The sequence below is a fragment of the Euprymna scolopes genome, chromosome 2 (genome assembly GCF_053919585.1).
Source record: "Euprymna scolopes isolate OS-2025 chromosome 2, ASM5391958v1, whole genome shotgun sequence".
In the NCBI taxonomy this organism is placed as follows: domain Eukaryota; kingdom Metazoa; phylum Mollusca; class Cephalopoda; order Sepiida; family Sepiolidae; genus Euprymna; species Euprymna scolopes.
This window is the reverse complement of record NC_136483.1, coordinates 38,791,795-38,813,418: the sequence shown is the minus strand read 5'-3', so window position 1 is coordinate 38,813,418 and position 21,624 is coordinate 38,791,795. Positions and strand designations below refer to the sequence as shown.

Sequence of the window (21,624 nt, the reverse complement as noted above, 5' to 3'; positions counted from 1 at the left end):
TGCTTAAAAAAAAAAAAATGACACATTTCAAAAACTAATTTACCTGGAAAGACATTAAAAAAGTATTGTACATCCAAAATGTGAGATTTTTGTAAGCCACATCATTAACGAGATACTAAACGTTTTTGTTTTTTTTTAATGTAATTGGGTGTGATAGGATGGAGTTACATGGATTTTGTGAGTTAAACAATAAATAGAGCTTACCGTTTTGGAAATAGACTGTGCTGCTCTGATCTTTCTCAATTTTAAGTAACCTGGGTTGATACTAACGGATTCACCAATGTGAGATTTTGTTAAAGAAATTAAAATTGGAAAAGGCAAAAAAACAAATTGAAAAATAAAATCAAAATTAAGATATTTTTAAAGAAGACTAGACAACACATCACCTGTTTGTGTATCCGTGGATCTTTTGGCTAGGAAAAAAGTGTTACACCTGTTTTGATAATACACTTCATCTTTTCTATCCTAAGTCAGTGAACGAGAAATTCTTCTAGACTGAAGCAATTTATATTTTTGTTCCAATCTCCAGTGACCCTTTTTAAGGGAGCTAGATCCCCCCCCCACACACACACATTAAAAAAAAAAAAATATATTGTCTAACTCTGCACTTGTGGGGAGGCAAGTAAATAGGGGCCGTAAACTATTAAGTCAACATTGATACATTGTAACTTAGTATATACAGTTAGTGATTATGAAGATAAATATTTAAAAATTATTTGAAATGATTGTTAGTTTATGGAACATGTATAAGAATTGGAAAATTGTAGAGTTACTAGCAGGCGTAAAATGATATTTTAATTTATTATTACGGAGCCAATTCTCTATTGATTATTATATTGTACCCAATATATAGTAGTGATTTCAAAAGTTAAGAAAAAAAAATAGTGACTTGGATGCCATCAGCTTAAATCGAAACCAAAACCTATAGCTCTCCAGCATAATTCGTTATCATCTGAGCTATATGCATATAAAAAAACTTAAATGTTTTTAAAGGTATAAATGTATACTTACACGTGTAGAAGTAACACGTTTAGTCCACTTACACCTGCTAATTTCAATATTTTTTTTTAAATTTTGACCCCTTAGCAGCTATTTTTACCAGCCAAAAACCAAATTGAATTTGTTCCACAGATTCAAATTCCCTATATCAAATAGATATGCGATGTCAGATGTCTTTAAACCAAAAATTGTCAGTTTAGTTGAGAGCGTACTGCACACATAAGGTCACTTTTATCTATATATATATATATATATCAATATTTTGATTTGAAATATGTTGGCACATCAGTTCTCATTAGATCACTAAAGTTAAGCAACATTGAGCCTAATCAGATGGATGACCATTTGAAAATACCAAACACTGCCTGATAAGGACATTGACACTCCCTTGCAATAACTGCTCAAGGTGGCTTGCTTTCAAGTTTTCTTGGAAAAGTCCCCTTTTCTCCAGCCTTTTACCTCATTGTCTCTGCATTTTCTTATCCAAAAATCACTTCGTTGAAATAGGGTATCAAAAGTAAGATGCTGAGTATGATAAGATCTGACATCGCATATCTATTTGATCATTGCTCTGTCACTGAAGCTAAGCAAGTGAGGACAACCATCATCATGTTTGTTACATAGTTGCCATATACACTTTTCTTGGTAGTGAGAGAGATAGTTCACAATGCTAAAGGTATTTAGTTATCTCCCACTGCAAGAACTTAGACACCAGGATCGGAAAGTGGGATTGAGAAGTTAGCGCCTTAGAGGAGGGGCACTGACCTGCAAAAAGTGCCTGGGCAGCCCAGTCTGCATTCTCTGGCAAGGGCGCCTCAGGCGATTAGCAATAAAGAGAGAAGGCAAAGCCTGGAAGGGTGGACCTCCTAGAACTGCACAGAACTTTACTCCCACCACAAAATCAACAGGGATTGGATCATTACAGGAATGGTTTAATCTCTTGATTTTGGGATCCTGGTGCTAAGCCTGGCAACAATTTGTGAAATTTAACTCATGTTGACTTTATTCTTTTAATAACAAAGCTAAACTTACAATTATCTTCAACACTATCCCCAAAACAAAAGGAGTTTACCACTTTTTTTTTTTTTTTTTAGATTGTCATCATCCAATTTCATCTTGCAGTCAGCGGAGTGTGCCTGCTCTAGACAACTTCTACAATCATAGTTAGATTCTGGTGCCAGCTTTCTGGATTAGCCACTAGATTTTTGTGGATCCATAATGCACAAAGACTGATGATAATAATGATTAAATAAATCCGATGTTTGTTTGTTTTGTTTTATGGAGGCATAAAAAAATTTCTTTTAAAAATAAGTGAGAGAATTTTTGTTAGAATCTGATAAAAATCAAATGGGCTTTGCTGTAATTTCATCAAATGTTTCTTTCAAAAAGGATATCATCTTAGCTGCTTCGGCTTCTCCTTCTGCCTGGATAATCTTTTGTTGTCGTTCTTGCTTGGCTCTTTCTACAATAAATTGGGCACGTTGAGCTTCTTGTTGTGCCACCTAAAAGAAAGAAAGAAAAAAAAAAATCACTGAACAGTCTTAATCTATATTTGTGAAAAAATGGTTATTCAAATATGGATTATTAATCAACATAACGCAAGCATAAATCTCACATGTTTCAATTATTGAATTTTTTTTGTTTGTTTTGTTTTTTAGATAGTTATCAAAATAGTAAATAGGACAGCTGCTCTTCTGTTACTCATAAATTTTTTTTTTTTTTTTAATAAAACTACTTGATAGATTTGATTTTTGGAATATGATATTTTCTTTACATACAGATTTTTATATAGGAAAAATTCTGGATAGGAACTCCAGAGTTATATAAATTAAAACTTTTTATTTCAAATATATTAATAAAAAAAATTAAATTTTTTAATATTCTTAGCAAATTCATGGAATAATTTAAGCACATTTTACTTGATGCAATATTCTTTCCACGAACACATAAAATGTCCAATTCAGTCATTTGTCGGTCTTTAAAAAAAGAATAAACAGTGAATTTATTCCTCATAGACTGAAAATGAAGAAGAGATCTGAAACTAGTAAACAAAGCTCAATAATTAGAGAGAGTGATTAATTTAGGATTCTCTTCTTTTGTTATGTAGCAATATTTTTTTTAATTTAAGGTGCTAATCATTTATATTTCTCTTAGTCTTTTCATTCCAACTTTTCTCTGAAACTACCAGTCTGATCTGGCTGAAATTTTGTATGGGTCTTTGTTATGATAAGGTGCAGCGAACTAAGTATTAAATTATCCACTCAATAGATTAATAGGGATTAGTCACCACAATACCACATTTACTCTAGAAGTTTGGCATAAAGCACGCATCATAAGTCAGCAGGCTATAACTTTAGCCAGTTTTTTTTTAATGGGCTAAAAAAAAAAAGTCTAATCTATAAATATACTCCAAGTACATAAATAGGTCTAAAAAGAATAAAAAAAACAATAGAGATTTTATGCTTGCATGTCTGTAAGCAAAACAATGTCATAGTCTTCAAAGATATTACATTACATTTTTGCATTATTTCTGAATATTAAAGAATTTAATACTAGCAAATACATATATATATATATATATATATATATATATATATATATATATGCATGCGATCTAGGCATATACTTATTTGTTCGTTAGTTAATTATTGTTTAGGCATCTTTCAAATTACCTGTTTTGCCTCCACAGCAGCAGTGTATTCTCGCCCAAAGCTAAGGTCTGTGATTGATACATCATCAAGGATTATATGAAAATCTTGGGCCCTTTCAAGCAATTGTCGTCTGATGAGCATACTGACTTGCTGACGTTGGGTTATTAATTGAGATGCATTGAATTTAGCAACAACACTTTTTAAGACCTGCAAAGAAAGAAAGTGATGAAGCAACAGAATTTTTTTTTAATAAAAGAATTCAAGAAAAGGTAAAAAAATGGGTTAGTTAAAAAAAAATAAATAAATAAAAGAAAGAAAGCAATAGGTATTTTATCCTATTTTTTTATAAGTGGGATAAAAAAATATAGCTTCAGTCATTTGTTAAGAACAGGTGAACTTTAGACTTATAGGACAGCCGCTCTTCTGTTACTCATAAATTTTTTTTTTTTTTTTTAAATAAAACTACTTGATGTTATATAATGGATTCTGATTAAAATTGAAATAAAAGTTCTAAACTTAAGGTTTAGTATTATTATATCTTGATTTTAATCTTCATAAAGGCGACTAAAGCGGTGCAAAATAATAATTTTACCCATCCTGAAATGGGCATTTTCTAGTGTATGCATAAAGTAACAGTGTGTGTGTGTGCAAGATAGATTATATGTAAACGCTGAAACCACTGAACTTCTAAAATTTGGAACAAAAATTCTAAGTGTAACAGTGTCATAGAAGATATTTACATAATTTGGGATTTTCTAATACTATAGGTTCTGTTTTATATCAGATATCCATAAACAAAGGCAATATTTTGGCTTATTTAAAAAAAAATTTTAAATAAAAAGTGTAATATGGAAGGAGGTGGGGATCAAAACTTGAAGTTTTCATTTTCTAACAATGTGGTGTGTGCTTATAATAGTTCATAATATAATTAAATCAGACTTTATAAACTTCTGATCAGAGAAAGTTCTAGCAATCTGCAAAAGAATTTTTAGTGCTTATTTAGAATTACATTTTAAAAAACAAGAAAATACAAAATAACTTTATGATGTACATACTCATCATGGAACGAAGATGCTTTATTCCAAAAATTACGTAAATTGACAAGTAGTTTTCTTTTTTAATAAGAAAATCAAATTTTACAATTTTTAGCGATTAAAAAGTTTTAATTATTTTGAATACAAACAAAATTTCTAGTCAAATTGAATTGTCACCCCTACATTTGGGGAAAATTTGAAACCATATCACCACTCCTGTCCTCCTCCTTCCTCATAAAATATGATTTTCTTAGAAAAAAAAAAAAAAAAAAAAAAAAAAAAAACTACTTGATTAATTTACGTGATTCTTGGTACATGACATCTTCAATCTGTAACAAATATGTACAAAAAATTTTCTGTATTTTTTTTTTTTTAATCAAGTGAATTTTTTAAATATTGAAGAATTAACTTTTCTGTTGATTTTGACCATAAAGAATCACAAAAATTATATACAAACCTCATTACAAATGGAAGGTAAGACACGTTCATCATAATCCAAACCCAATTGCCGATACATTGTTGGGAGAGAGAATGCATCTGGCCGTGACAATACACGGAGTGTGATGTTCACCATCTGCAAGTCTATGAATAAAAGTGTAAAAATATTAAAATTTAAAAGTTACAAAAATAAATTTAAAAAAATAAAATTACTTTTAAATCAGAGTGGATAATTATGTTTCCTATTTGCTAATGTAAAATTTTTGGACAATGTATGAAGATGTTTGCAGGAAAGTTATCAGTTGTGGTAAGTTTGTTAGATATTGGTAGGGTAATGTCGAAAGATGTGCTAGTCAACGATTATTCTGATCGTTATAATATTTGTAAAAATAGAATGTTGTCATAGAAAAATAAACATTGGCAGATAAAGTTATTTATGTTGAGATGTTTTAATAGAAAAGAATGTTAGAACACAAACAATTTTAAAATAGGTTGACCTCTAGAGTCAACAATAGGAAAAGTAGATTAGACGAACACACGTACATACTCACATCATATAGATGACTGTGACACGTATATACAAATGTATATACACTCTGCATACACATATTCATTAGAACATTTTATACCACTAGACAATGCACAAGTTTAGACACACATATATAATATATACAAGTTTAATGCTGGTTTTGAGTTCTTCAGCCAGAACTGCAAACATGTAATAGTTGAAACACTAGACTATAACTTCGGAAATTTTTAAATATCTGACTTTGAACTCGATCTACAAAATCATCAACCAGCTGTAATTTCCACACATTAAACACTGAAATTCTATAATTTTTTTTAGTCAAAGCAAATGATTTTCAAAACTCTTTAAATTCCATATTTTTGGGGATTCATTAAAAATTTAATTTTTTTGTGTTTTTTAAGCAATAAAAGATGAAAAACAAGATGCTTGAATTGGTAGCCAGAACACACAACTCCAACATTTTTTAAGGAATGACTCCTAAAGCAATGAATTTGATTCAACTGACTTTACATCTAACATGGATATGCATATAGTGGCTGTATGCAAATACTGAGCCCTGTGCAAAATGACATCACTGCAAGGAAAAAGAAAAAGACTATAAAAATAATGTGTGCATATAATGCGGAGAATGAGGAATAGAGGTCTTTTCTTAAAACCTGAAACATCGAGTTGAAGTTCTTTCCTAATCTTTGTGTCCTTCACTACTGAGTCTGCAACGTGTTGGGGTTCCAAGTGTCTACATGAAAATGCGTGTACAATGTTACATACAGACCCATTTTCAATATTATACAAGCTTAATACATGCTGCTTTGATCAGACCCTCCCCCCCAATCTCAAAAGCTACATAAATTACTAAGTGATACTTTTGAACTTTTATGCCAAAGATGGGGGGGTGGGGGGATGCGGTCTGAGTTTTGAAGGAAACTGGGCAATGATATGCTGTTCAACATGCATCAACAAAGGTTTGTATGATGCTCACAGTTTCTCTTTACTATACATTTCATCTGCGTCTTATGAAATTTTGCGTAGCATGTCTTAGGATTATAAAGCATTTGGTTTGGTTCATCCATTTTACTTCCATTTAATGCTAACAATATTATTTCGGTAAATTTTTATCTGCCCCAAGTTCTTGATATCTTTGAATATTTACAGATTTATTGCCATAGTTGTTTTTATAGGCATACTAACAAGGGAAGAGGGCGGGGGGAATCACCCGACGTTATCCGGGCATAAAAAAAAAAGCCTCATGCTGGGCGTGAACTCGCATAATTTAAGTTAGTAAGCGAACGGATTATCGATGGGACCACGAGGACACCTGTTATCACGTCACAAATTTAGCTTTTTAAAACGAAAGAACTATATGACCCTTCGCACATGCGTGGTTTGCAAACTGCGCCGAAAGCAAGACCCCCCCCCCTTCAAACAAAACAACATTTCTACACAAAATCAACAATTTTTTCCAATTTTTTTTTTTATTAAGTATCTGAGAGATCACTCTTTCTAACAATACCATGTTTACGCCTGTACAATGTGGATGACAAAAGTTTTTAGCAGACATACAAACACAGATGACTGAGATTTATGTAATAATTTATAAACAAATTATCTGGAAAAGATAAAGTCTATTCAATTAATAGATGAAAACTTTGACAAGTACTACAACGCTGAGAGAGAATAATAGTAACTAAACAAGTAACTCATACTTATCAAAGCAGTCTAGTAACATAATGGAAGAATTCAAAGCACTTGTACTCCCCCCACTTCAATGTAAATATTTCCGACTAACCCGATAAGCAGCAAAATCCCACCTCTACCAGGGATTTACGTTGCAAATGAAACAGTCGCATTTGCAAGTGATTTTTTTTAAGTGCCGACTAAAAATAATAAAACACTTATCTTTTGGCGACTGTTTTTTTACAATCTTTCAAAGCTTATTGCTGAGTGAAAAAGGTCTCTTCAACCCTTTTTTTTTTTATTTATAAAATGAGTCAAATTATCAAATTATTTAAACAAAAGTTTAATACAATAGCATACTTTCATTTTTTTAACGAAGGCTGTTTAAAAGACATCTGAAGAAATTCAAATCTTTATACCTTCAAGTCTAAACAGAAGATTCAGTGCATATTTAAAATTACACTTATTAAAAAAAGAAAAAGAAAGGTCTTTTATAATGTACGTTTTTGTCACGGAACCAAGATGTTATATTCCAAAAATCACGTAGGTTTGGCTAGTAACTTTTCTATTTGGCTAGTAAATGAAAATATTTAGTTGTCAAAGGTCAACTAAAGAAAAATTTGTCCGTAGAGTCCGGTCTATATTATAGAGATCCTGAGATGCTGGAAAGCCTTCTATGCAAATAGTTTTTTCCCTTAAACTGCTAGATTTGGGAATTTCCTCCCAGTTCCCTGCTTCCCTGACTGTATTGACATGCAGAAGTTCAAATGTACTCATTGCTACATAGTATACCTGTAAATTTGGTCCCAAATAGTAACCCCATACAAAGTAGCAATGTGCCTTGTTTGGGCTGAATTAACAGTTAAATATATAAATAAGACATTAGAATGGCTTGTAACTTATAAGTGGGGTTTTTTCTCATGACTGATACATTAAAAAAAAAAAAAGAATGAAACTATTTTTACCTTTGCTTCCTGTCGGTGAAGATAATTTTCTGGGTTTTGAACGGATATCATAAATGATTGGATAATGAAACCATGGAATCCTGTAAGAAAATAAGAGAAATTTAGAATCAAACACAAGAAAAAAAAAACAGAAAATATTATGCATATGCTCTATTGTTATTTTCATAGCAGGTGCTCAACTGAGCTTCTGTCTATAAAACATTCACAGCAGACACTCATCTAGGTATAACAACTGCTATAAATTTTCCTTATTATCTGTGCCTAAAACTAAATGTAAATTCCATGAACAAAACTTCTTTCCTACAACTACCTGTATTTGGAACAACATACAGTGGGTCTGCTTCCCAGCTGACTATAACATGGCAGTTTTCAAGTCTAATGCAAAGAAGTTTCTGTTGAGCTGTCGTCTTAAATAAACAAACACTACTCACGTTCCACCATTACTGATCATCATGGAGTCTCAATGGCTACATGCCACTTATTAACCCTTAAGCAGTAACCCCCTCCCTTATAGATTTCCTGAAGATTATCATTCAGCAGTAGGATTGAAGGTCAACTGAAAAGCTCATAGGATGACTAAAAGCTCTCAGTAGGATGATGAAAGAGCGATACGTAGTGATGCAATCCTACCTGCATTCATTTCAACTCCTGGCAGCATAATTTGTATTATCTAAATATTAATTAACTTCTCTGTATGTCCAATGTTACAAAAAAAAACAAAAAAAAACATCATCATCGCAAACATTAATTAATGAGAAACGAATTACCTCCCTTTATAGTTGTTTTTTATCAGTTAATCATTAAAACCATTTCCTCTCTAAAAGTTTTTAAAAAATAAAATGAAAGAAAAAAACAGCTGTCAGTTTCAAATTGGCTATTTTATAATTTTAAAAAAAAAAAAAAGTCATGTTGAGGAGACGGTCATTTTTTTTATTATTATAGTTTCTTTTTAAATTTAAAAAAAATATGCAAGTGAATTGACATCTGTTCCTTTATAATTTTTATAAAAGAATTGAGATTAAAAAAATATGCTGAATTTTCATTGCAAAAAATTTTTTTAATCAATTCTTTTTAGCTTTAAAAGGTTAAAAAAGAATTTGCTAAAAAATTATTTTAAATTCAACGTTATTTGTTTTATTTTATTTTTTATTCATTTTATTTATGTGTTTTAAAAAATTTTAACTACCATGGAATTTCCACGGGTTCTGCTAGTTTGGATTATTCAGACTAGTGTTCTTATTTTGAGTATTATTCGCACAACATTTCAACTAATGGGCAATACTAACAGTACAATTACAAATTATTTAAGATATCTACCCAGCCATAGCTGATAGAACAAGAGTATGCTATCCCAGTAAATTAAATAAATGATTCTATTCCAAATTATGTACAGATTTCTGAGCTCGACAACCTATGCCTGAAGAAGGTCTATAATTACATCGACCAAAACATTAAAATAACACTTTCAATGAGAACAGTAATCTAAATGATCCAAATTATCAATCCTCATCTCAGGAATGTTAATAACAGTCTTATTTTCCCTGAGTAAACTGATCTGACTTATTAAAGATTTAAAAAATTTAGGAGTGAAAGTTTTAAAACCACAGAGTCCGACATAATGCAACTGTTACCATCAAGGAAAATATGGTGTTCACCACACTATGATCGGTGGCAGGTGATTCAGTATGAATCAAACAGCAAATGTTATTTGTATATTCCATGAGAACGAAGAATATTTTGCACAATGATCTTGGTATGAATAAAGTTTATGCTTAATTGGTATCACTTCTTTTGATCGAACGTACACCAGGCTGATCACATCATCGGAAATACTGACAATTTTTTAGGCAGATCCAAATGGTTTCTTAACTTAAAATCAGAGTTAGCTCAATCCGTTTGAGCCAGAGGCAGACAACTAATACAGAAGTCCCCCCTCCTCTCCTCACCTGCTACAAAGAAGGCCAAGGTCATTTCATCTCCAAGAAAGGTGATATTGTAATGCATTAATTGCATTTATTGAATTTTAAAGTGTTTTTGACATTTTTGTATAACAAAAAATGTTTAACAAATGTGTGGCATTTTGTTGTTCAAAATGTGATATGAACAGTGAAAAAGAATTGAAACCAAAACATAGCGTTCCAGTCTTAGCAATTAAGTTTGAAAAGTTTGCTAGAAATTATGTCATGACGTTAAGATTTGAGACGATGACAAGCAATTTCAGATTTTTAACATAATAATAGATTACCTAGGTAAATTTTCAAATTCATTTAATAATGTTAGCTCAAAAAGTGATCTTTGCTTACAACTTGAGAATATTCTTAAACTTGCGCAATTCAATTTGAACTGTACAGATAAAGTATATTTTTTATGTTACTGATTTTATATTTATATATTGGGACACCCTATATATATATATATCTTAAAACTGATGAAAAAATGTATTGCCAGTGCTCATATCTACTAAGATATTCATAGTAAAATCTTAGAGTTACATCAGTAATTTCATTTTTCATATACAAATTATCATTTCGGATATCTAAAGGAAAAAGCGCCCACCATGAATTGAAGTTTTCTTTTTGAATTCCTTTCTGATGGCAGAGTAGCCCCAAGATGGTTGTTAGACTTGCTGTTTGCTTTCTCGCTTCCCCTAACCACTTAAAATATTTTTACCTAGGAGCTAGAAATAGGTACACGTTTTATTCACGCGACTGGAGGGAACCACACATGTATTTATATGCAAATATACATTGGTCTTTATTATAGAGTGGAGAATATGTAATTTGTTACTAATTTATGCATATATATATTTGAATATGTAATGTTACTGTATCATATTTTCTGTAATTACTTCAGTGCTCAATACATAAGTAGAGCTTAGTAGTAGCAGTAGTATAAAAATATATTTATGGTAAGTAAGCTATTCAGAAACATTTGTTTGATGATTCCTTTGGCAATGAAGCATTCTGTATAGCTTTCTTGTGATAAAAAAAAAATATATATATATATATATATATATATATATAAATATATAGATATTATTGTTGTTATGGCTTGCAATAAGCCACAAAGAAAACAGAACAATGGAATAGAGTTTAAACAATGTATTACTGGAACAACAACGTAAAAAGGTTACAACTGAAAAGAGTAATAAACGTCACCGAGCAGGCGAGGGTCACTCTGGTGTTTAATCCACACCTGGGATCAAAAGGTCTATGGTTTATATAATGGACAGAACAGTCCATTTGGAGGGTGATTCCCCCACAACAATTATACACACACACACACACACATAGCTGGAATTAGGAATTAATACATGTAACTAATTTTAAACTTGATTGAGGCTCGTTCTTCTGAATGTATACAACGCAATGGTTAAAACTTTTAGAAAAAAATAAATGTACTTAAAATAAAACAAAATGGTAACGTTGCATAAGCCACATCTCTGTAGAGTGAGGTTAAACAATAAATTTGGCCAGAAAACGTGACCAAGGGTAATGTGCTGAATCTCCATGTGGTCAAATGACAGCAATCAAAAAAGAGTATGTAAGGCCCGAGAGATGGCATCAAAGTGAGGTCAAGTTTTAGGGCGCAACATCTCTGATCAGTGAGCGACCACATTTTTGCGGAACAATGCAGATCAGAATGTCGTCATCATCTAGGCCAAATAAAAAATACAAAGAGGAGAGACAGAGTTGACACAACAACAAGAGAGGGGTGATAGCAACACAGTCTTCTGCACACCACTACCGCCAAACCCTGTCACGTCGCCATTAGATTTGTCAATATGTCATTGAAAACTAAAAGCTTATACTTACAAGAATAAAAAACATTTTTATAATCAGCTGCGTATGTTTTCTATTTTCACCCATGAGTGTCTAAGTCAAAGAAATGACAAAAATTGTTATTTTTGAAATTCAATACATTTAAACACAATTGACGATTCAGCCATAATCATTATCAGAGTGAAATGTAACAGTAAAAAGATTAGCTAAAAGTCTATTTTTCAGCCCTTAAAGACAGTTGCATGTGTGGGGCAAAGAAGTATGTGAAAAGGAGAAGAATAGCAACTGACCTGAAATGAAGGCCTTCAGCATATATATCTGATTTTACACCACCAATTCGACTGAAGATAATGGCTCTGTGTCCACCCTCAACTGAAAACAAAAAAAGAATTTTTTTAAAGCAAAATAAAACAAAAAATAATAAAAGAAAGAAAAATTTAAAAAACTACCTAATATACCCAGTGAACCAAGTGTAAGAGCAAAACAATAGCACTTAAAGGAATGGTTAGAATCTTAAAAAGATCTCTCGGTTGTAATGTATAAAATAGCAGGTGAATTTCTGGCATCCAATAAGATGTCCAATTTCCAGCTAAAACAAAATGATAAAAACTGAAAAATTAAAAAATACCATTTTCTAAGGTTTTTGACAATATGATAAAAAAAAGGACTCTCCATGTCTGAAAGTGTAAATCTCTTGTTAATGTGAAACACTGCAAATTATTTTTCTAATATTTTAATATTAATACAGTTATCTACTCATGAATTTCGATTCTGGAAAGAGCATGCAGAAGTTACCTTCTTGGATTCCCTATAAATGAAGACATAAAAAGCAAAAACCAGGGCAAAAAGTAAATTTTAAAAAAAAATTAATTTTACAAAATCGCTAAAAATAAAAAGCATCAAAATACAATTTTTATCAACTAAGAATTAGATTTTTGATAAGTTTGTAATGTTGCCATTACGTACAAACAAGAGTAAAGAAATAAAGAAAAATATGGTCGGCAGCTTTTATTTTTTTTTACAAAACATTTTTATTCTCATTACTTTCAGCACCATTTAAAACAGTTTTTTGCTACCACATGTTCATTTTACCAGGCTCTCGTTTCTCCTTCCTCCACCCGCATGCCGGTCACAACTGGCCCATTCTCATCCTCACTATTTACATATCCATTTTCTTTGACATCAACTTTCTTTCTGCCTGACCATGTGTTGCATTTTTTCTCCTTTCTTTCCTTCTTTTCATGCACACCTTCCAATTTGCATATGCAGTTTTTCAACTACTGCTGCTGCTGCTAATCTCTTTGCATGCTGGCTATCCTTTGCTACTGCTATTTTCCACCGTGCTCATATGCACTATATTACAGGTTTTTTTTAGCTTTTCTTTTTATGAATGTATTTCTCTTGCATTTCAGCATTTTTGAATGATGCATTGTTTATAGTAGGAATGACACAAAGTTTTTTATTTATAAAAACAAATAAGCATGTTACACTGAGCAATGAAATTTTCAGGTTTCAGTGACGTTGTGTAGCTTTTAATTCAAAGAAAATTTTGCAAAGTAAAAGTGAGTGAATTTTTTATTTCTTCCTCTGACAGGGCCTGTTTTTGTAATGGCATTGTGACAATGAACATTAGAAATCTTAATTCATTCATGTATCAGAACTGAAAATAACAACCACCAAGAATAATCCAGATACCATGGAAAAAGATGAAACAGTGACTAGAGCGGCATTTGGCTGCAGGTAAAGATAGCTAATGGAGCACTTCAGGTTAGTATTCCAAATTGGGTGGCTACTCTCTGTACAATTTTTTTTTTTTACCTAATTGGTCACCACTTACCAAGGCTAACAGCCACTCAAGGATAAGGGTTAATAACATTATCAAATTGCTTTAACAAGTATTTGTTGTCACCTGCAGAGAAGCAGTTTCATGATAAAGTGTTTCATAGATGAGAAGTTCTTGGAAAGAAACTGTTCATGGAAATTTTGCCTGATGCTAGGCACACAGCTCTTCAAAATGCTAAAATGCCATCATAGACAAATGTGTCTACATAGATGTAAACAAATATCACAGAATATGTTTTGGAAAATTGAAACTAGAATAGATCCGTGTAGCATACTTGATACTTTATGCTTCAGACCTGCCCATCAATAACTATTTTAATAGACTTATCAGAGATAAAGGATTTAATTGTTGTGAAAACATTGCCAGATATTACATAACTAACAAATTTGTAAAGCAATCCTTTGTGTCAAACACTATCAAAAGCCTTTAATATGTTGAGAGTTATTGCCATAGAAACAAAACTCTGAAAGATTCACCGATTGTATGCAATATTACAATCAGCACATAAATAGTTGATCTAGCAGGAAGAAATCCATATTGCTTGTCACTAAGAAGATTGGTTTTTCCAAGGTGATTGATGACTTTTTGATTTATTACAGATTCAAACAACTTGCTTATGACTCACAAGAAACTAATTTGTATGGTAATCTAGATGTATAATCACCAACACTTAAATACTGGGTAAACTGATAAAATTTTCCAAAGAGATCGAAAGCATTTCTCATTTAAGCAATGATTAAATAGTTTTATAAGGATAGGAATAAGTTCTTGCAGCAAGTTCTTAACCACAATGAGTGGAATGTTGACAAGACCATTTGTCTTGCCTAGCATTGAGGTTCTTGATATGTTTGACATCTTAGACAGATGTATGGATAACATTTAAAGTGTTCTCAGTTATAAGGCAAAATTCTGGAAATAGTTAGCTCTGACCACAAAGGATGGAATTTGAAGCAAAGTTTTTTTGAAAAATGATTGGCTTTATCTGATAGTGATAAAATTACCTTTGGTCCATTTATAATGGTTGGAATAGAAATCTTACATTTGTTCAGTAAAATGAAATTCTCACAAATTTCTGCTCAGCAGCTCCAGATTTAACTGACTGAGCATAGAACTATTTGCATTTCCATTTGCACATGTTGTGGAAAGTTTTAAAGGCGGCTTTGGGCATTTTTTGTTTATAGATGTTGACAATATTTGTTTCAATCTATTTTTATTCCAGCATTTCATGTGTATGATGAATTTACCATTTGGAATGTTATTTTTTTTTACGGAAAAAAAGTAAAAATAATCTTTTTGCAAGTTAAGACAAAACCTGGCCAGTGTGTAGTATAGTTAACATTCAATGAAAGGAGGTGAAGGGGCAAATATACAACAAATAACTGTTATCAAACAATAGAAAATTAAATTTTTTATTGACCTGTATAGTTTTAAACTTTTGAAACTATTTCCAAGTTTTGTTTGTTACTTTCACTTAAACAATTTCATCCATTAAACATGGTGGTCAACTTTTCTTTTTTTAGGTGGTCGTTAATTACAAGTTTAAAAGATTAAAATGCTTAACCTAATCCGTTTTCTTTTTTAAATCTTATATATGGCTTTTAAGTTTCGTCAGTTGATCTGATATATATGAATGCCATGGAAAAGTCACATCTGATTAATGTTTACCAGTTTTAAAATATGCAAACAAACATTACTGTTATTCAGAATAACAGAATATTTCAAAATTGGTAAACATTAATCAGGTGACTTTTCCTGGGCATTTATATATATATCTTCAGAATGTGAGAAAATATATAATTATTTTCACAGCCAGACAATGTTGTAACTCACAATAGCCATGACAGCCAACAAACCGGAAGTTTAAGACTCGAATTTTGCCCTCATTTTGGGCTCATCAGTTAGATACCTCCGAACTTGAGACTGCTTGATCTGTGCCATTAGGTAGGCTTTCTTGTGTGTGTGGTGTGTTAACTCAGTCGGTAGAGTTGTCAGCTCGCATGCAAGAGGCTCAGCTTTCAAATCCAGAGTTCGGATCTGTCCAACTGATGAGCCCAAAATGAGGGTAAAACTCCAGTCTTAGGCTTCCGGGTTGTTGGTTGTCATGGCTCTTGTGAGCTACAACGTTGTCTGGCTGTGAAAATAATTATATATATATATATATAATAGCAGCGACCACTTCCCTCCCAAAAAATAATTAAATAAAAAATTGACAGCGATGTTTGATGGACAAAATCGGTTGATTGAACGTATCCAAACAAATTTTGAAATAACAAAACTTACAATTTGGAAATTTTTAAATTATGCAGGTCGGTTAAAATTCAGGTTATCTTTACTATTACGGTTTCCACTTCATTTCTTGTTGCTCTTATGTTTTTAATTGATTATCTTTTGCATATTAAATTGTTATATAAAAGTACAGAATATGTACAGGAAGCCCACCTACCCCTGCCCATGTTACGAGCTTTTCTAAATAACATGATGTTGGAGTCTCAACTCAGCACTCCTTTGTTTTTTTTTAAAAAAACACATCTGTAGAAACCTGACACCTCTTGAAATACACTACAGCCACACATGCAAAAAATAAGCTTTTCTTCAACAATAAAGAAAGCACAAAACTCAACTTTTCGCAACAAAACAAAATAACATTTTATTTTTGGACGGAAAAAACATATATGGATAATACACACCCAAGACATTCTTGTCCATGAGTAACCCGTCTAAAAATTAATAATAGTCATTTGTTTGTTTTCCGGCACTGTCGTTATGGCCTTCCATGAAGTCAGTAGGGTCACAGCAAATTTTCAGCTCAGCCTGGGACCTAAGAACCTCCTAAATCCCAACTTGATTTACGTCATCGGTGGACCCAGCTGCCGTGGGAACTGAGGGCAGCAGCAGTAGTATCCAAACAGCCGTTTCAGTGGTATTAATGCAAGTAACAAACTACCTGTGTGCGATACACATTCTACTCTCTACTACTGCCTGCCTCCTGGAACTTACCCTCACAGCCTGCCATTCCAGTGACCCTCAGCTAACTCTTGCAATTTGCAGCGGCTCCCCAACTCACTCCTGCAGCTCCAGCACTTCCGGCTACCTCTTCCAGTGCCTACTGACATCCAGCTACCAGTTCCAGTGCCACATCAGGCTACCAGTTTCCAGCATTAGATCCCGCCCATACGACTAGAATCAACCTGATGCATGTCATCCTACCTGAGGGACGCAAGAATCTCAACCCCGGGAGACACCTGTTCTTACTCCGGCTGATCCTAATATCTATCGCCGTACATTTTACGTTTTTCTTGGTAAACAATAAACACAGTTTTTAACAAAAGATCTGTGTTTCTGTTTGTCACCTCTCTTTGCTATTGCCGTTACTTATTTGCCTTGTGTCTACTTTATTAGTTGTATGGTCGATTGGCATCTCACACCTTTCGGCCCTCTGCAACAATTATTTAGAAAAACCTATTTTAACATAGGGAGCAACTGGAAATGCAGTGAAATCAGTAATCGTAAAGATTACTGAAAATTTAATTTGGTAACAGTTATTTGTTTCATATTTCTTACTTTGCTGCATCTTTTTTTTCGTTAAGATATTACGCTTAAAACACTTTAAATAATCTATATATTAATACGATAATGTATATGTAATTTTCTGTGTCACACTTACATCCAGGTCGTTTAATTGTTATATACTTCCATTTCTTGTACTAAATAATTTTAACAAGAATTCCTCATAAGTTTTGGTTTCGGTTTCGCTTATAATTAATGGCACTCCAATAATCTATCTTTTTTTTTTTTTTAATAATGTTATCAAAAATTCTTCATAAGTTTTGGTTTCGGTTTTAGCTGATGGCACCTGAGTAATCTATATTATTTTTATAAATAATTTTATCAAAAATTCTTCATAAGTTTTGGTTTCGTTTATAGTTGAAGGAACTAAAGTTCTATATATATATATATAACTTTAGGATTCGGTTTCGATTCAAGCTGCTGAACCCAAGTAATATAGATATATTTTTTTTATTTTTGAAATTGCAACTTTAGAATATATAAAAATCGATAGAACATCAACTCTAAATTAATATATACGAAATCTGTAAGAATTAAAATAAGCGTATTTTACGATCTGGCTACGCCGGGCGTCCCTGTTAGCTTGGATAAATACTTTTGCAGTTTAAAAAAAAAAAAGCTACAATAATATCAGAGCGTCTCCATTTACGCTGAACATCTACAGAATGCCAACAACATCGATATATCACATATGAATCAATCCTCTGTGGAATTTCCACAGGTCCCGCTAGTTTAAATGACTGTAATAAGAATTAACCATAAAAACTTTGGTATAAAAAAAAACAACACTTTTTTATAATATCAAAAATATATAAAATATTAAAAGTTTGTGATTGTTGCATTATTCTACTTGTAAAAATAACATCCTGATGAAATCCTTGATGTAATTTTCACGTTTGTAATTTAGATTAAAGACATCTAGAATTTAAAAGATGAAGTCTAAAACAAAATTAGTCTGTTTATATTTAATATAGACATGCATCATTATCATTATTATAGCTATATTACAAGAGAGACAGTAGACACCAGTAAATAAAACCCTATTATTCCAAAGAAATCCATGTGTTGCAAAACGCGCGCACGCACGCACCTAGTCGTCGGAGTATTAAAATGGTTTGCATGTTAATTTAAAATCCGATCATTTCCTGTTGGTTTTTATTTATTTACTGCACGATTACATTTGTGAATGGATATATTTTTTTACGAGTCGTGATGATATCGCTCAGCATTTTAATATCAGTTAATATCTTGAAGCACTTACAAAACCGATACCGGTTGAAAGGTTAATATAAAAAAGAGGGAGGGAACCCATGACGAATGACCTTCGTTTGAAACTAGAAACAACACTCGCCTTCAATGACATTGATTGGTGAAAAATAGTGACAATCAAATATATATTAGACAAAAAAATAAAACAAAATACGGAATAAAAAGACAATAAAAATGCTGAATGGATTTTAATCGAACAACGATTTCTTAAAAGGTTAAAAATGGTTAAAGGTTACTTTCGACATTGTAAAATAGAAGTTGGGAAATTAGTTTTAAAAAAACATTTTTTTTTTATTTATTTATAATATTCATAATTTGTAATGTATGAATGTTGTAAAAAATAAAATACCATCAACTTTTGTATTATTGGATGTTTTAATTTTACGATGAAAAGGTCATTTGGGGATTTTTCAAAACGTAAAACCGACTATAAGTAGGCTGCCTACCCATTTTACGATAAACATAACGACAAAGTGAACAAGCTTTTTTTTCTTTTCCTTTATTTTTAAATGTGATGTTATTTACTTTTAAAATAACAAACTTAATAAATTCATGATTTGCGTACTTAAAAAAAAAAGTAAATAAAATCAAATTAAATTTTTAAAATCATGTTCATTTCGTGATCATACATAAAACGGAGACTTACTTTATACCTAGTTGGTTTTATGTTTAGTATTTTGAAAAATCCCAAACTAATTTTTCGTCGTAAAATGAAAACTTTTATTCTACCCCCATCCCCTTTTTGTTTTACAAAGATTTATTATTTCAATACTTATTTTCACAACATTCACATCACGTTAATTAAGGATGTTTTTAAAAATTGAGTTAATTGTCAACTTATAATTTACGATGTTTAAAAGTAACCTTTACGATTCATTCATATTTTCCGAGGTTATAAATCTTCTTTTAACTTACCTGTGTAGATAGATTGTGATATTCCATAGGCAAGGCCTCCTGCCATAGCCAAAAGACCGACACCAGCTCCTAAGCCTTTACCACTGCCACGAAGCCTGCTCATTATATCTCCTAATTTTTTAGGGTCCATTTTTGCAATGTTGCTATTTCAACAGAAGGGACGATTTTTAAAAAGTGTTTATTTTAAAGGAAGTAAGCCGAGAATCATAAGACTTCTGTAATGGACTCCTAACACGTGTGGTGGATGGTGGTTGACTACAAAACTGGAAACTGACGAAACGAAATTATACTTAACTCAAGTGGCCTAAAATTGCAGCGACTTTTGCCTGCTCGTAAGCATTCATTGAACTAAATAATTAAAATCATTCTGCATATTTGCTATGTATTATCGTAAAGAATTAGTTGTATGTACCTGACGTTGCCCGGGTGGAGATGTAGTTCTAGATCTAGAGCTTAGAGAAAAATAATCCGAAATATAATCGTGTTTGTATTTAAACATTTATATTTGATTTCCATCAATATTCGATATAAAATTTGATAAAACAATCACTTACAAAGTGTCCAAAATGAAAAGTTGCACAGATCGACAGACGATTGAAGCTTCTTGCATTTGAGAAAAGTTATTTATCGTAAATTTTCTCCCCTCTTTTTCCTTGTTGAGTATGCTCAGTATACTGCACAATCGCCAAATATTCAATTTAAAAAAAAAAAAAAAGTATTTATCAAAGTTGCGTATAGGCGAAAAACACACAGACACACAAGAGTTTTAACTGCGTGTGAGTTCATTGCTCTGCTTAAGCAGGTTGATGGTTTGTCCTATGAATTATTCTTGAAGCTGTCACCCATGTTTGTACCTCTTCTGAAGGATGTCTAGAACTAGTGATTTACTCAAGGATCCATCCTGGACAGGTTATCAAGAGAGTTAATATGCTAAAAAAAAAAGGATTAGTTTGGTAAGGAGGATCTAGATGATTATAGGCCCATAACACAGAATTAAAGATTTTAGCAAGAGTTTGCCGATTGTTGCTGACTTGATCAAACTGGAGCAGAATTATGCTGTGAATGGGAGATCAATTCAAAACAACTTGCATTCGTATTATTTGAATTTTTCGGACTACTATTCTCATCTTGAGTTTCATGATTGAAAATCACACTCAAGATGAGAACAATAGTCTAAAGAATCCAAATAATATGAATAACCCATCCTCATCTCCAAAAAACAGAAACATAACTTACATCTGATTCACTTTATCATAGAAGAAATAGAAGATGTCACTGTCGTCGGAGTGATCAAATTAGATTAGTCCAAAACATTTGATAGGGTTGACCATTGTTTCCTGGGATGTTCTAGAGGTTGTTGGTTTTAATCTGGACTTCTGCAAGTTGGTCTACATCAGGGGTTCTCAACTGGGGTCCACATGGACCCTAGGGGTCCATGGAATATTTCTGGGGGTCCACAGGCAAAATATAACAAAACTTATCATTATTATTATAGTTGTTGTAGAATACTTTATTTGCATTAAATTAGTTTTCATTTAAAAATAAAGCTTAATTATATAATATTTCTTTGATTATTAAAACCTCAAAATTTATATGAGTGAAAAATAGAAGACTGTCTTATGACCAATAGTTATGAAGGGATCCGCCAAGATAAAAAGAAGGGAAAAGGGGTCCATGAGTAAAAAAAGGTTGAGAACCACTGGTCTACATTCTGTATCATCTGACAACAATAACAGTGCAAATAAATGCTAGGCATCATTTGTAATTTCTCGGTCAGTACATCAGGTTGTCAGCTGATGCCCCTGCTTTTTGTGCTGGAGTTGAAACCCTTCCTTCACTTCAATTAAATGGACAAGGTGTGTAATACCTATTGCTCACCACTTTGGTCTTTTTGATGAAGTGTGAGTTAGGGTTTGCACATTTGCCAATGATATCAGCAGTTTTATGTCACGTCATAC

The 21,624-nt window shown here is 32.0% G+C and overlaps 1 protein-coding gene across 2 annotated transcripts in view; it reads right to left on the bottom strand.

Annotated features, from left to right (window-relative positions):
* Positions 1 to 19,944, bottom strand: part of LOC145291262 (prohibitin-2-like) — a 29,405-nt gene extending 9,461 nt beyond the window's left edge. For both annotated transcript variants that reach the window (XR_013869371.1, XM_080136876.1), the window contains exons 1-7: positions 19,667 to 19,944; positions 12,363 to 12,444; positions 8,291 to 8,370; positions 5,142 to 5,266; positions 3,672 to 3,857; positions 2,394 to 2,501; positions 205 to 282 (exon numbers count right to left, since the gene is read on the bottom strand). Coding sequence is in view for 1 of the 2 variants with exons in the window: in XM_080136876.1 (XP_079993002.1) it covers positions 205 to 282; positions 2,394 to 2,501; positions 3,672 to 3,857; positions 5,142 to 5,266; positions 8,291 to 8,370; positions 12,363 to 12,444; positions 19,667 to 19,796 (789 nt within the window). In the remaining variant the exon portion in view is untranslated. The remainder of the gene's footprint in view (positions 1 to 204; positions 283 to 2,393; positions 2,502 to 3,671; positions 3,858 to 5,141; positions 5,267 to 8,290; positions 8,371 to 12,362; positions 12,445 to 19,666) is intronic.
* Between the last annotated feature and the right edge of the window lie 1,680 nt (positions 19,945 to 21,624).